The sequence below is a fragment of the Euleptes europaea genome, chromosome 12 (assembly GCF_029931775.1).
Source record: "Euleptes europaea isolate rEulEur1 chromosome 12, rEulEur1.hap1, whole genome shotgun sequence".
Taxonomy (NCBI): domain Eukaryota; kingdom Metazoa; phylum Chordata; class Lepidosauria; order Squamata; family Sphaerodactylidae; genus Euleptes; species Euleptes europaea.
Window position 1 is genome coordinate 14,886,619 of NC_079323.1, and position 15,978 is coordinate 14,902,596.

Consider the following 15,978-nt stretch of genomic DNA (forward strand, 5'->3'; position numbering starts at 1 on the left):
GGATATCTCAAAGGGAGACTTCCCCATGAAGCTACTAAATTAGAATTCATATACTGATTTGACACTATCAGACCTGGGCCCAGCAAAGACCGGATGCAATTAGCTCATTACAGAAAGTAACTGTTTCTCTTTAGAGGTTTATGGGTTCTATCCATCTTACTTTGCCAGTTCATCACCACTCTGATGGGATTGTGTACTTTTTTGATTACATCTCGTCCTCTTCCGTGCTCTGCAATGTAATGCAGCACACCTAGGTCTTTGAATGCTGGGCCTTCTGGACTTCCTTACCAATTCTTGTCCCCCCGTCCTCCTCCTTTTGGCATCTATGTGTGTGTATGGCCTGCCAACTAAGTGCAAAATTTCGTGCTCTGGCTCCAAAAACCTTATATAACAATGTGTGTATTAATCTCCGAGGCCGAAGGAGTCAGGTTGCAAGAGGTGAAAGGAAGAGAAGTCCTTCCTGGAATTTTTTCAGCTGCAGTCATTCGTGTCTTCCCTTTACTGATGCACCTATCTGACTTCATAACTGTGGTGCCATCATGGGAAAGACCGTTTCTCCAGCCCACCAAGATTCTGAAGGTGAGCCTCAGTCAGGCACGAACTGGCCCGCTGGCCGGGCGCACCGGCTTTTAATAAGCGATGGGGACAGAACAACGCAGGGGTGCCTGCGTCATCAGCCCCCGACCTCAGCACATTATTTTGCCCACCCCAAATAGGCTGCGAAGTTAAAAGGGGCAGGCAAGGAACACCCGGCCACTTGAAGGGGGCAAGGGGGATTGCTCACCCCCGCGGACTCAACTTTCTTCCAGAGCCTGCCTCGTTGCCACAAAGGGCACCCATGGTGATTCATGGGTGCGGCCATTATAAAAAAAATAGACTGCATCATACCACTTCCCCAGAAGGTCGGACCAGAACCAATGGGTTGAAATTAAATCCAAAGATTTTCCGTCTTGACATTAGGAAGAAGTTTCTAACAGAGCGGTTACTCAGTGGGACAGGCTTCCTCGGGAGGTGGTAAGCTCTCCTTCCCTGGATGTTTTTAAGCAGAGGTTAGACTGCCATCTGTCAGCAATGCTGATTCTATGACCTTAGGCAGCTCATGAGAGGGAGGGCATCTTGGCCATCTTCTGGGCATGGAGTAGGGGGTCACTGGGGGTGTGGGGGAGAGGTAGTTGTGAATTCCTGCATTGTGCAGGGGGTTGGACTAGATGACCCTGGTGATCCCTTCCAACTCTATGATTCTATTATTCACTCCAGAAAGCAACATTTGAACCATTCCTCCAGCCTAAGAGCATTCCACCCACTTAAATGGCTCTTCCTCCAGCAGTCCTTTGGCTGGAAGAACTTTCCTTAACCTGGAGGAACTTCCTCTAGCCTAAGGTGAGATCCCCTCATTGAGTCCCAGAATGGTGAAATGGGGATCTTTAAGAATTTCCAAAGGGAACAGGAAGAGTGAGAATTAAATGCAGTGGCTCAAAAATGAGATGAAACTATTTTTGTGCGTCTCTCAAAAATAATTCTGATGAAGGGAGCTTTGACTCTCGAAAGCTTATACCCCCAAAATCTTGTTGCCTTCTAAGGTGCTCCTGCACTCAAATCCAGCTTTTCTACTGCACAGACTACCCGCTGAAAATTAATTCTGGTGGCCTGATTTCTACTGCCAAGGTAGCAGCTGGAGATCTCCTGCTATTACAACTGATCTCCATCCGATAGAGATCAGTTCACCTGGAGAAAATGGCCACTTTGGCTGTTGGACTCTATGGCATTGAAGTCCCTCCCCTCCCCAAACCCCACCCTCCTCAGGCTCTGCCCCAAAAACCTCCCACCAGTGGTGAACAGGCAACCCTGTTTCATTCCAGCTCACCCATATCCATATCCAAAAGGCTCCATCAATAGGCTTTTTGTCCATTCTCATAGCAAAGGTCTTAAATCTTCAGTCTTTGTTTTACAGACGGTTAACTGTTTTGATTAAATTAGAGCTAATGCTGCAATAAGTCCTGCTACTAATGGAAGCTGAATTTGTCTACACCCTCGTGTGCAGTATTCTCTTTCCTGGCCTGGAATCACCTGAATAGCAATTAATTTTCACTTGCAAAGAGGGCTCGTATTGTTTACTGGAAACACCTCTTTGAGAGTGGTAATTGAATTTAATAAAATGAATGCACATTTCTACAGGAGTTTTTTTTTTTTTTAATCAGTAATTTTACAAATGCCCAGGTAAAAACACTCACTTAATATGTTTGGCATTTGGCACATATAAATTGATGCATAATGAATGTGGCCAGACCGAGGGGTTCTCATTATGCTTCCCAAACAGAAAAAAGGTTGTTTTGTTGTTCTGCTGTATGAAACACTAGCGGCCTCTTTACACATTCCATTTCAGCTTGATTGTGTTAAATTCAACATTAATGCTTGGGTGTTGTAAAATGAATGTCACCTTGATACTTAGATATAAAAACAAAAATGAGAAATTATAAAATCTCTGTGTTGGTTTTTGTTTTTCGTTTCTTCCTTCATTTGTCACCACATTTCCCCCCTAATTCATTCTTCCCTTCCTCCCTCCCTCCCCCCTCCCATCCCTCCTCCCTCCCTCCCTTCCCCTCCCCTGGTCTGGAAAGAGGAGCAGTTCCTTTGTGGTGGTGGTGAGAGAAGAGCGCTCACTCATGCATACGTGAATGAGGGGAATGATACTGGACAATTCTTGCAGGTGCATCTGGGGTGGGGGCACTATGCAACAGGCAGGGACCAGATGGTCAAGGATTGTGAGTAACTAACTCAGGGGAGGGGCTGTGGCTCAGTTTGTAGAGCATCTGCTTGGCATGAAGAAGATCCCAGGTTCAATCCCCGGCATCTCCTGTTAAAGGGACTAGGCAAGTAGGTGTCGTGAAAGACCTCTGCCTGAGACCCTGGAGAGCCACTGCTGGTCTGCATAGACAATACTGACTTTGATGGACCAAGAGTCTGATTCAGTATTAGGCAGCTTCATGTGTTCAACTAGTCAGTACCTTTTCTTTTCTTGATTTTGCTTAGCTGTACCTAGAACCTGTCTTGTAGCCACCCTGAGTTTGCCCCTTGTAGTTTTAAAAAAGTTGTTTAACTAAAGAGTCTACACACTTCCTTACTCACCGCTTTGCTACTCGGCATGCTAACGAAATGAACCCCTCTACTGTCAACCTTGGGCAACACTAAGAGAGAGGGGGGGCAGATTTAAAGCTGAAGTGGTAGCACGCAATCAGAGCAGGGCAATTAATGTCTGTTTGCCCCAGCTTCCTGACTGGGCTGCGAGCTGGCAGAGGAAGTCTAGGGAGAAAGTACCCTCGCCATCCCACCACAGAGGTGTTGCAGATGTCCAGTGCAATCCCAACCGAGCCGCCTCCTTTAAAGCCTTCAATGGACTCGAAAGAGTGCAGTTCTGTTTAGGATTGCACAGTTAATTAGATTGAAAATGCTAGATAAAAACAGAATTTGAGATGCATCAGCAGAAAAATGAACTGCTATTGGGAAGGCCCAACAAGAGATGGATTGAGACTCTATAAAGGAAGCCACGGCCCTCAGTTTGCAAGACCTGAGCAAGGCTGTTAAAGATAGGATGTTTTGGAGGAACCCTCCCCCCCAAAGCTGCGTGCTGGTTCAGTGAAAACAAAATAGATTTCCATCTTCTCACTCCTTAATGGTCTATAATTTATTTACAGTCCGCGAAGACAGTTTTGAGAACAATTTTGTGAATTGTTGTGGCACGTGGCATCTCATGTATTTCCAAGAAAGCAATTATATGGCGACAGAGGAGCCATTAATTTTCTTTGCAATGTAGTTTCTGCTTCTGGAAAAAGCCTACAAAGAGAATGATCGATGGGACAGACATGGCAAACTGTACAAATATCCATATTTTACCATTGTCTTTTGGGAATAAGGACAAAGTCTTTTATGGTTCTTTCAGAGAACTGGAAACAAAAAGATCACTTTAAAAAAAACAAATGATACATTTGCTACGGTTTTGAAAAGGTCGATGTTGACAAGGGAAACAGGAGGGGTTAAGATCAAATTAGTTGTTGTGTCCAGTTTTTGTGCAGAAGGTTGCACCATCAAAATAAAGCCTTCCAAAGGATTATAATTGTGTTGACGTCAAATTATGCATACATTTTGTATGTAATAGGATTCACTGTATCATTATTTTGTAAGTTTGGTATGTTTAAAATTTTAAAAATTTGGTATGTTTAAAATGTTTAAAATTTTCCATATGAGAGGAATTTAAGAAATATAGGAAGCACAATATATAGTGGCTGCGTGTTGATATATTGTTTTCCTCACAGGAAATTTGTTTAGTACCTGGAGGTTGGCAACCCTACTGTTTGGCCTCTGTGTAAGATAAGATGCTGGACTATATGGACCACCAGTCTGATACAGCAGGGCTCTTCTTATGTTCTTGTTAATTTCTACATTTTAAAAATGGTTTTGAGTGGTCAGTAGACCACTCCTTCAAAGCCATAGGATGGTGATAGGGTGGCCAGATTCCCCCTTTCCTCTGGCGGGAGGTTTTTGGAGAGGAGCTGAGGCAGGGATCATGTCCATGTGGCCATGCCAACGCAATCACATCACTTCCAGTTTACACCCGGAAGTGCCAGAGCCTTAGGCCCAATTAGGGTTGCCAACCTCCAGGTACTAGCTGGAGATCTCCTGCTATTACAACTGATCTCCAGTCGATAGCGATCTGTTCCCCTGGAGAAAATGGCCGCTATGGCAATTGGACTCTATGGCACTGAAGTCCCTCCCCTCCCCAAACCCCACCCTCCTCAGGCTCCACCCCAAAAATCTCCCGCCAGTGGCGAAGAGGGGCCTGGCAACCCTAGGCCCAATACAGCTGTTAGCTTTAGGCCGAAGGGTTGGGAGGAAGCAGCATCTTGAAAGAATTTTTTTAAAAAAATGCAGCCTCATGTGTATTTACTGGAAGTTCTTACTGGAAGTGACAAAGGGTAGCTTTAGGAATCACCGGAAACTTTATGGTAAACCAGCGAATTTCCAGCAATTCCTAGAGCTACCCTCTGTCACTTCTAGTAAGAACTTCCAGTAAATACACATGAGGCTGCATTTTTTTTAAAAAAAAGTTTCTCCCACTACCGTTCCAAGTAACAACGACCAACAGGATAATCCATGCAAAGCATTCTGTGTGTAAGCAGGTTATCTCTTTCACCAGTCCCCAGTGCAGATCTTAATTATGATTTCAAAGAAGAAAAAGAAAAAGAAGAAGAAGAAGAAGAAGAAGAAGAAGAAGAAGAAGAAGAAGAAGAAGAAGAAGAAGAAGAAGAAGAAGAAGAAGAAAAGATGTAACAAGAGAATGGCCACTGAAAGAGCTCAAAGGGCAACTTGATCTCTAAAAAGCAGCTGTCCTCGCACATGTGTATCTCAAATGTGAAGCAAACAGAGCCTGCTTTCTTCCCATTATCTTCATTTTCTAATCCCTTTGATTGTACTTCCCCCCCCCCCTTTGGAGCATACAACCCCACATAGGAACATTTTGCAAATCCTACTGAGGGCCTGAAATCTCATTGTTGTGAAATGCTCTAATGATTTCCACAGAAAAATATAGCCTTTTTTCCCCTCTCAACAAAAGCACAATATGGAAGCCTGACTGCTAATGGTTCCAATTTTGGTGTGTGATTTTCCCTCCATATGGCTCCCCCGCACACAAATCTCCCTACATTTTGCCCCCCTCTCAAAACTCCATTTATATTAATGCTGTAATGTTTACTTGATAAATCAGTTAAGTGAATCTATTATGAACCTTAAAAGGTGTCCCAGTTAGGGCTGCTGAGAGCTTTGCAGGAACATATCATGTTCCTACTCAATCGGTTACATATGACGGGAGTACCTAATCAGGTCGCCACCATGTCCTCTGGTGGAGTCGTTTTCCAGCAAAGCCAGCACAATAGCTGCTGAATGGTTGCAGACTGGGGCTGTTTTCGTCTGGTCCGAGCACTGAATTATCCCAGTTAGAAGAGAGGGGAGTGACCCCCTGGGTCGTGGTGGGTCATAAAGAGAGCAAGCATAAGCACATCTACTCAGAAGTCAGCCCAATGTTATTTAGAAGAAGAGTTGGTTTTTATACCCCGCTTTTCTCTACCTTTAAGGAGTCTCAACGTAGCTTGCAATCGCCTTCCCTTCCTCTCCCCACAACAGGCACTATGTGAGGTAGGTGGGGCTGAGAGAGTTTGAAGAGAACTGTGACTGCCCCAAGTTCACCCAGCAGGCTTCATGTGGAAGAGTGGGGAATCGAACCCGGTCCACCAGATTAGAGTCCGCCGCTCATGTGGAGAAGTGGGGAATCAAACACAGTTCTCCAAGATTAGAGTCCACTGCCCTTAACCATTTCACCATGCTGGCTCTCTTAATGGGGCTTACTCCCAGGAAAGTGTCTTTAGGATTACAGCCTAAATAGACAAACATGTATAAAGCAGGGAATTGCTTGCAGTTTGTCCCTGTTTTGGTCTACATTGTCTAGGGTTGCCAGGTCCCTCTTTGCAACCAGCGGAAGGTTTTAGGGGTGGAGCCTGAGGAGGGCGGGGTTTGGGGAGGGGAAAGACTTCAAAGACTTGGAGACCAAGTCCTATGGGGAAAGGTTGAAGGAGCTGGATATGTTTAGCCTGCAGAGGAGAAGACTGAGAGGGGATATGATAACCATGTTCAAGTACTTGAGGGGCTATCATTATAGAGGAGGGTGCCGAGTTGTTTTCTGTTGCCCAAGAAGGTCGGACCAGAACCAATGGGTTGAAATGAAATCAAAAGAGTTTCCATCTAGACATTAAGAAGAATTTTCTAACAGTTAGAGCGGTTCCTCAGTGGAACAGGCTTCCTTGGGAGGTGGTAAGCTCTCCTTCCCTGGAGGTGTTTAAGAAAAGGTTAGATGGCCACCTGTCAGCAATGCTGATTCTGTGACCTTAGGCAGATGATGAAAGGGAGGGCATCTTGGCCATCTTCTGGTCACTAGGGGTGTGGGGGAGGGTAGTTGTGAATTTCCTGCATTGTGCAGGGGGTTGGCCCTGGTGGTCCCTTCCAACTCTATGATTCAATGCCATAGAGTCCAATGGCCAAAGCAGCCATTTTCTCCAGGCGAACTGACCTCTACTGTCTGGAGATCAGTTGAAATAGCAGGAGATCTCCAGCTACTACCAGATGGTTCTGGGGCCAGGGATTACCAAAAAGTTGTTTCCAGAAGAGCTTAATGCTCTCTTGGGGGTGTATTGGGAGAGGCAATCCTGTAGATACAATGGTCCCAGACCGTTTAGGGTTTTAAAGGTAAGTAACAAAACCTTGAACTTGATCTGATACTCAATCTGGAGCCAGTGCAGCTGGCAGAGGTTGTATGGGCACTCTCATAAGGACCCGTGCCTCCATATTCTGGACCAGGTTCAATTTCTGGAGCAACTCCAAGGGCAGCCCTGCACAGACTGAGTTACAGTAGTCCAGTCTAGAGGTGACCATTGTATGAATCACTGTGTCCAGGTCAGTCTTCGCCTGTCCTCCCCAGGTTCCATCCACAAATCTCCAGGAGTTTCCCAATCTGAATCTAGCAACCCTAAGTGCAGCAGGAAAACAAAGGTAACAAGAAGGGAGGGCTGGCAGAATAGGAAAAGGCAGTTGAGGAATACATAGGTATATCTTGCTAAGCAACTTCATGGAGCAAATTATATGTGAAAAGCAATAATGGGGGCCACCTGGGTATCTTCCAGCCTCCAGTTCCTGCATCACATAAAGAACCAATGGTCCATCTAATCTTGCATTCTTTTTCACATCATAGTCCATTGCGTTCCCCTAGAAAGCATGTAAACAGGGCACAGAGGTCAAAGCTTTCCCCGTAGATTTTGCCAACCAGCACTTTTATTCAGTGTTACTGCCTCTGAACATGGAGATTCCATTTAGTCATCAAAGCTAATAGCCATTGATGGGCCTGTCCTCCATAAGTCCACCACAAAGTACAATTCCATTTCACTTCACAAATAACAACTGGAAATATAACACTATGAGGTGAAATAATCTCAGTAGTAGAGACCAGGTAGGTGTTTTGTCAGTTATTTATCATTATTGGTCAAAAAAATCTCTAGAAGAAGAATAAGAAGAAGAATTGGTGTTTATATGCTGACATTCTCTACCATTTAAGGAAGAATCAAAACTGGCTTACAATCACCTTCCCTCCCCACAACAGACACCCTGTGAGGTAGGTGGGGCCGAGAGAGATCTAAGAGAACTGTGACTAGCCCTAGGTCACCCAGCTGTCTTCATGTGTAGGAGTGGGGAAACCAACCCGGTTCACCAGACTAGCAACGGATGCTCATGTGGAGGAGTGGGGAATCAAACCCAGTTCTCCAGATTAGAGTCCATCACTCCAAACCAACACTTTCAATCACTACACCACACTGGCACAATTTTTCTTCTGAACCAACTAGAAAAGGTCTGGAGTTTTTCATCCACACTGGTTTGACCCGAAATCCCCATTTTGATTCCCTTTATCCCTTGTGCAAATCCAGTTATTTAATCTTGTGCCGTTTCCCGTTTTCTTGCAGTGACTTTTCATGAGAAATATACAAATTTCTACCCACCTTTCTATCTAGTGGGGACTCAGAGCAGTTTATATCATTCTTATCTCCTCCACTTTACCCTCACAACAACCCAGTGGTGGAGGTTAGGCTGAGAGTGTGAGCGGCCCAAGGTCACCCAACAAGTTACTGGGGCAAAGCGGAGATTCACACTTGGGTCTCCTTAATCCTAGCCCAACACTCCAACCACTGCATGCCACTGTCTGTCTACAGAACCAACAGGGAAAAGCAAAGGACAACCACTGTTGGTCAAAATATAGAGAAATATAAAAAGAAACAAAAAAGAAAACACTCACCCCTGTGACCAACAGAGCCAATTATAATTGGTCGCCAGTTATTTACAATCTTTCTCTCGTCAACCTCTCTTGTAGCCCGAACTTACATCTTTGTGTGTGTGCTTTGGTTATGGGTAAGGAATTGATGCAATTATTAATGATCAACTCTGCAGGGTTGTTTTGGTTTGAATGATAAAGTCTGTAAACTTGGCACCATTTGAGCGAAGTAATGAAGTGATGGTATCGCTTTACTCTGCTCTGGTTAGATCTCACCTAGAGTACTGTGTTCAGTTTTGGGCAACGCAATTTAAGAAGGATGTAGACAAGCTAGAATGTGGGCAGAGGAGGGCAACAAAGATGGTGAGGGGTCTCCAAGATTAGAGGTTTTTAAGCAGAGGCTTGATGGCCATCTGTCATCAATGCTGATTCTATGACCTTAGTCAGCTCATGAGAGAGAGGGCATCTTGGCTATCTTCTGGGCATGGAGTAGGGGGTCACTGGGGATGTGTAGGGGGGAAGGTAGTTGTGAATTTCCTGCATTGTGCAGGGGGTTGGACTAGATGACCCTGGTGGTGCCTTCCAACGCTATGATCCTATGATTCTATGAGCAATAGATAAATGATTGATAATACAATATAATCTAGGCTCTGTAGAAGAGATTTCCCAACAGATCAAACGTTTTAATAATAATGCATGTGCAGTATCGCTGTGACGATACCCAAGAGTCCTCCACAGGATGCAGGATGGATGCAATGTCTCCTCTCCACCTTTATTTCTATTTTCAGTATGCAGAGATGACTTTTACTGAGGAAGAAATCGATAAACAGGAAATAGTAAAAAAGGAATAAAAGAGCTATTAAATGTCAGTAACAAAAGGGTATATCACCTCATACCTTTTTGCCGACGCCATCTCTGCACCTTATATGAAGCAATAAAACAGGTGTCGGCGTGCCGTGGCAAACTATTTCTATTTTCCCATTGAAATCAGCCAGAACAGATTTATTTGGGGCATTTTCATATAGATTTCAAGGAATAAAATGAGCGTTCTTCATTTAGCATAAGGGAGGGAAGGAGATTTGTGCCAACATCAAGAATTTTCTTTCTGTGCATCTAAATCGTTCTATTATGTTAACAGATCTGGGGAATTTCAGTGGCCGGACGAGAAGCGCTGTCTCAGTGCGAGAAGGTCAAGGCGTCGTTCTGATGTGTTCTCCTCCACTCCACTCTCCAGGTACAGTTGACTGCCTTCTGTATTGATGTGACCCTCACTTTCCCACACACTTATAATTTTCAGCTGTGGTCTAGATTGCTGATCGTTAAAACTTGAGATAAGCACAGTCCGATTGCCTACCAAAGGAGAAATGAAAGAGAATCTACTGCAAAGGCCATTGAAAAGGGTTTCTATGGTAATTGAAAAGGGTTTCTACTGCTTTATTCCCACTTTACCCATGGATGGGAATACTTGGAACCAGTGGAGGGTTGCTTCCAGGTTCACTTAAGTGGTGGTGGAAAGTGCTGTCAAGTCACAACTGACTTATGGCGACCCCGTATGGTTTCTAAGGCAAGAGACATTTGGAGGTGGTTTACCACCACACTGTTTGCCCGCTTATACTTATTATTTGACATCTCCTCGTCTTTCTAGAGCCTTCTGTTTAGCTAGACTGAATGCTAACCCCTCTATGGTTATGCAGGGCAGAATTCTGAATATACCATACCCAGACAGGACCTGTTCTTGCTTTTCTGGCTCTATTGACTCATTAGCCCATGCCCTCTTGGAATGCCGCTTTTATGAGGAACTCTGATCACGTTATATCTCTCCCCTTTTAACATATAAATCTAATGCCTCTGTGTCTGACATAATGCCTTTTTAATTAAGTGACAGGGATCCCAAGGCTACATTGTCAGTGACAAGATTTATTTCAGTCCTTATATCCCTCAAACATTAGATTTACAAAATATTGTTGAAGGCTTTCACGGTCAGAGTTCATTGGTTCTTGTAGGTTATCTGGGCTGTGTGACCGTGGTCTTGGTATTTTCTTTCCTGACGTTTCGCCAGCAGCTGTGGCAGGCATCTTCAGAGGAGTAACACTGAAGGACACTCCTCTGAAGATGCCTTCAGTGAAGATGAAAAAGAAGATGAGGTCTCCCTCTCGCCTCAAAGGGCGTTGCATCCCATAAATGATTCTGCAGGGCAGTCATTAGACAGAACAGCTGTCTAGATGTTAAATTGAAACTTTTATTACTGTGTTTCAATGGTCATATTAGGCTTTTTTACTTCAATTGGAAGACTTGCTGTAAATTCTGGTTCCCCCCCCTCCCAATAAAGAGTATTTCTCTTTATTGTAGAGAGTGCAGAGCCAGTGTGGTGTAGTGGTTAAGAGCGGTGGTTTGAAGCGGTGGAGTCTGATCTGGAGAACCGGGTTTGATTCCGCACTCCTCCACATGAGCGGCAGAGGCTAATCTGGTGAGCTGGGTTGGTTTCCCCACTCCTACACGTGAAGCCAGCTGGGTGACCTTGGGCTAGTCACAGCTCTCTTAGCCCCACCTGCCTCACAGGGTGTCTGTTGTGGGGAGAGGAAGGGAAGGCGATGGTAAACCGGTTTGATTCTTCCTTAAGTGGTATAGAAAGTCGGCATATAAAAACCAACTCTTCTTCTTCTTCTGACATGAGCATGCTAAGGAGTTCTCTTTGCACTGAGGACAAAAACAGCTTCCCTTTTCCCTAGAGTTCTGTTGACGGAGCCTACTGCCTTCTTTGGCCTCATGCTGATAGAATGAGGTGAAAGGCAATTCCATTGGTCCTTCTGGTACAAGAAGAAAACTTCTGGCAACCATCACTTTTCTGCAGAAAGTTATCCTCCGCTTATGATCAATTTCCTTTTAGCGGAGATAATTGTGCTTTCCGTGCATTCTCCGGATGTTTGCCGAGAGTGCTTTGTTTTATTTTATTTTAAAAATTTATATCTTGTCCTGTAGCCCTGCAAGGGCAATTCGGAGGGCTTAATGATACGATTAAAATTCAATAGCAAGCCACTGAAATATTTGAAACAATTTACGGGAATCACGGCAGTCAAGCAGCCAAGACAGGATTGGAAGCGGCAGCAACAGTGACGCAAAAGCCCGTCTGAGCAGAACAATCTCAGCCAGCAAGTGGCAAGTGAGTGGCTTTGTTGGCTACTGTCTGGCTCAAGGAGTTCCACACAAAGGGGAAGGGCTGTGGCTCAGTGATAGAGCATCCTGCTTGGCATGCAGAAGGTCCCAGGTTCAATCCCCGGCATCTCCAGTTAAAGGGACGAGGCAAGGAGGTGATGTGAAAGACCTCTGCCTGAGATCCTGGAGAGCCGCTGCCAGTCAGAGTAGACAATACTGACTTTGATGGACCAAGGGTCTGATTAGGTATAAGGCAGCTTCATGGGTTCAAAGAGTACCAGTACTGTGAAGATCCTGTTTTGCTGTAAGCCTAGGCCATACTAGATCATTTTCTTTAAAACAGAAATAGCTGATGTGGGGCTCCACGGATGACCACCAAAGTCGTTTATGCATGGGAGTTTTACCTGAGGTATGTTGCTCCCTGGACCCACACTTTCCTGTTGGGAGTCTATGCACCAGCAGTCTCCAAGTTCAAATCAAGTCCCCCGCCCCTTTAAATGCTGCTTGTAATTGGTTTCCTTTGTAGAGCTTACTGTGAGAGAAAATCCCCCACCCCAAACCCAATTGCTGCATTAAAAAGCATTTTAGGACCAAAAAACAAAAGCAGAGCAACCTGAAAGGGGGGGGGAATCCAAGCCTCGGTTTTAAAAAGCCTTTCTTCTGCTCAGAAAGAGCTCTGAGGAGGCAGGAAGCATTTGAATCCCCACCTCTTCACATGCTGCTTTGTAATTGGCTGTGAGAGAGAAAAAAGCTTGCATGTCCCACGCTTTGCCTTATGCACAGGGATTTCACCCGGGCTGAGCTCAGGGGAGCAGGAAGAATCAGCTTAACAGAGGAATGGGAAGTCCTGGGATTTGTGAGGGTTGATCATCTCTAATGGACAGAAAACTCATGCATAATTCCAAGGAACAACCAAGACAGACCGGGGCAAACGTGAGTGAAAGTATCCATGCATAAACAACCCAAGAGAGTTTAATTTCCCCCCTCTGTAATGTTTTCATAACCTCAGTCAGCCCCCTAGACTTATTAGTTGCCCCATGGAGTGGGGGGGGCAGAAAGCACTCATTTGGTGCCTACATGCCCACCACACATGCTGTTTGGGTCAGGGAAATGACACAGGGGAAAGATTAAACCCTTAACAGAATCCCCTCCTTTCCCACAGCAGCTGTCACCACTTCAGGAAAGTATGGAGTATCTATTTACAGATCTCCCAACATCACATATAGTTAGGGCTACCAACTCTGGTTTGGAAAATTCCTGGAGAAATTGGGGGGGGGGTGGAGGCTGGTGAGGGTGGAGCTTGGAGAGGAGAGAGACTTCAGTGGACTATAATGCCGCCATGGAGCCCACCACCGAATGCAGCTACTCTTCCCCCGGGTGAACGGATCTCTGTAGTCTGGAGATCAGTTGTAGGGTTGCCAACCTCCATCGGGGCCTGGAGATCTCCCAGAACGGATATCCAGACTACACAGCACTACAATGAATTGTATGGCAAAATGGGATTTCGGCCAGGGTCTTCCCTGTCCTAGTCTGACATGCCAACCGCTCGTCCCTGCTTGATGTACGCAAACGAGTAATCAGATTCCTTTCAAAAATTATCCTGAAATGATCACCATCCAATGAATTCATCTTCTTTCTCTATTTCTTACTTGAAATTCTGACAGTCAGGTAAAGACGACTTCTAAACTAACCAGTGCTGGAAAGCAGAGTGGTCCGGCACATGGCAGTCCGCCCGCTGAAATGGCTCTTCCCCTCAGGGACGGTGAGAATTGGGAGTAAGGAAAACTAGCTGACCTTGCCCAATTAAGCCTGAACTTGGTCCAGGATGAATGGGAAACCCTGACAAGGTTCTCCTTTAGGGCTGTCGGCTGCTGTGACACAGAACCTCAGTAACGTTGACAAGGAAAACTTCGGCTGCCGTAATAATAGACTCAAACGCGAGCAAAACAGAAACCCAGAGAAAGATGGCAATTAATTAACTTGAAAAATGCACTGAGAGGTTTGGCTCTCAGCCACATCTTTTATTGCCTTTGGGTGTCTACCGTATGTAGCTACTGATAGATAGGACAATAATGATGGGAAGGGTTCCCCCCCCCCGTCCCTAGGGACAGGTTAAGAACTTATTACTGTACTATCCCCATTAATCTAGGTTTTGTAAATGAGTGATAACTAGCATAGAGGCTTTGGTGCCAACCACCACTATTCTGATTGTCTTAAACAGATGTATCTACACGTTTCAACACATGAGAGTTCTCAATTCTGTTATCTATAGGGAAATAAACCATTGTACACTAAGCATCCCAGTAATTGCTTCAGGTTGCTCTAGATGTGACTTGCTTTAAAGTTGGTCCCTCTAAATTTAGTGATCATGAGAGCCAGCGTTAAGAGCGGTGGTTTGGAGCCATGGAGTCTGATCTGGAGAACCAGGTTTGATTTCCCGCTCCTCCACATGAAGCCAGCTGGGTGACCTTGGGCCAGTCACATTCTCTCAGCCCCACCCACCTCACAGGCTGTCTGCTGTGCGGAGGGGAAGGGAAGGTGATTGTAAGCTGGTTTGATTCTCCCTTAAGTGGCAGAGAAAGTCGGCATATAAAAACCAACCCTTCTTCTTTTCCTCATGTTGGAGTTTTGTTTTCTTGACTTCATTGCTGGAATTGTTCGTTACATGCCAGAGGATGATAGATAATTAGAATAGCCTCAGTGATCTATGAACACAGAAAGCTGCCTTATACTGAACCAGACCCTTGGTCCATCGTAGTCAGTATTGTCTACTCAGACTGGCAGCGGCTCTCCAGGGTCTCCGGCAGGGGTCTTTCATATCACCTACTTGCCTAGTCCCTTTAGCTGGAGATGGCGTGGATTGAACGTGGGACCTTCTGCATGCCAAGCAGATGCTCTGCCACTGAGCCACAGCCCTCCCCAATGTAGGCTTGCCATTGTTCTTAGGCAGATTCCTTCTGGTAAAATAGCACACATCCCATGGTGGTAACCGGCAGGCTTCATAAGGTGCCAGTGTGGTATAGTGTTTAGAGCATTGAACTAGGATGAGAAAGGGCCCTTTTTCACCCAGTTCTCAATCCTGTCACTCCACAGGATGTGTGTTCTACTAACTTAGACTATACAGAACCCTTAGGTTCACAGAGTGGTTCATTGCTGCCTGTCACACAGGTCACCAGCTCAGAACCTTCCACTGCTTCTTCTCAGTCTCATTGCCCAGCTCAGAATGCTTTCTCCCACTCAGAGCTGCGCCCACTCTTGGTCTATCAGCTCTTTCTCCTGCAGATTAAGCCCTTGTCCATCACTCTCTCTCTCTTTCTCTCTCTCAGCCTAACCTACCATACAGGACTTCTGTTGTGAAGATAAACTGGAGGAAGAGAGAACAAAGTTGTAAGGCCCTTCAAAACTTAAAACAGTTCTGCAGGGCTTGTAAATCTGAGCTGTTCCACCAGGCATATAGTTGAGGACAGCGATGGTTTTCCATCTGGCTGGCCTCTCCTCCTCCTCGCCTCACTCCTCCTCTGTCTCTGCTATTTCCCGTGAATAGTGAAAAATTGTTATCGCTACTCTGGTTATTATGTTACTGGTATTATTTGTTGCTGTTAGAGAAAGGGCGCCTGATTTTTCTGTTGTGTTTTTAGGTAACTGTGTATTGATATTAGACTGTTTCCTGGCTTGGCCAGGAAAGGGCAACCTAAAAATCAAATAAATCAAATCATTTGAGACAAAAGTGGGGTATAAATATCTAAATTATATTAATTGGTGGCTTTGCAGTGTTCCTCTGGCTGAGAGTCAGGGGGGAGGATAGAGTTGGCTGTCTATTGCACAAGTCTAAGAACACTGATATTTAGTATTTACCATTGAGTGCATGTGTTCAAAGAGCTTCACACACATGATCTCAATATGCTTTTCTGCATAACTACGCCTTAAATCCATGAGCGGATCCCTCAGTGTGGAGTAGGGTTGCC

At 45.2% G+C, this 15,978-nt stretch overlaps 1 protein-coding gene across 1 annotated transcript in view; it reads left to right on the plus strand.

The window, feature by feature from the left end:
* CNTN5 (contactin 5) overlaps nucleotides 1–15,978 on the plus strand; it is a 368,571-nt gene that overhangs the window by 168,545 nt on the left and 184,048 nt on the right. The window contains exon 5 of the mRNA XM_056858114.1: nucleotides 9,999–10,094. Within this exon, the coding sequence (XP_056714092.1) occupies nucleotides 9,999–10,094 (96 nt within the window). The remainder of the gene's footprint in view (nucleotides 1–9,998; nucleotides 10,095–15,978) is intronic.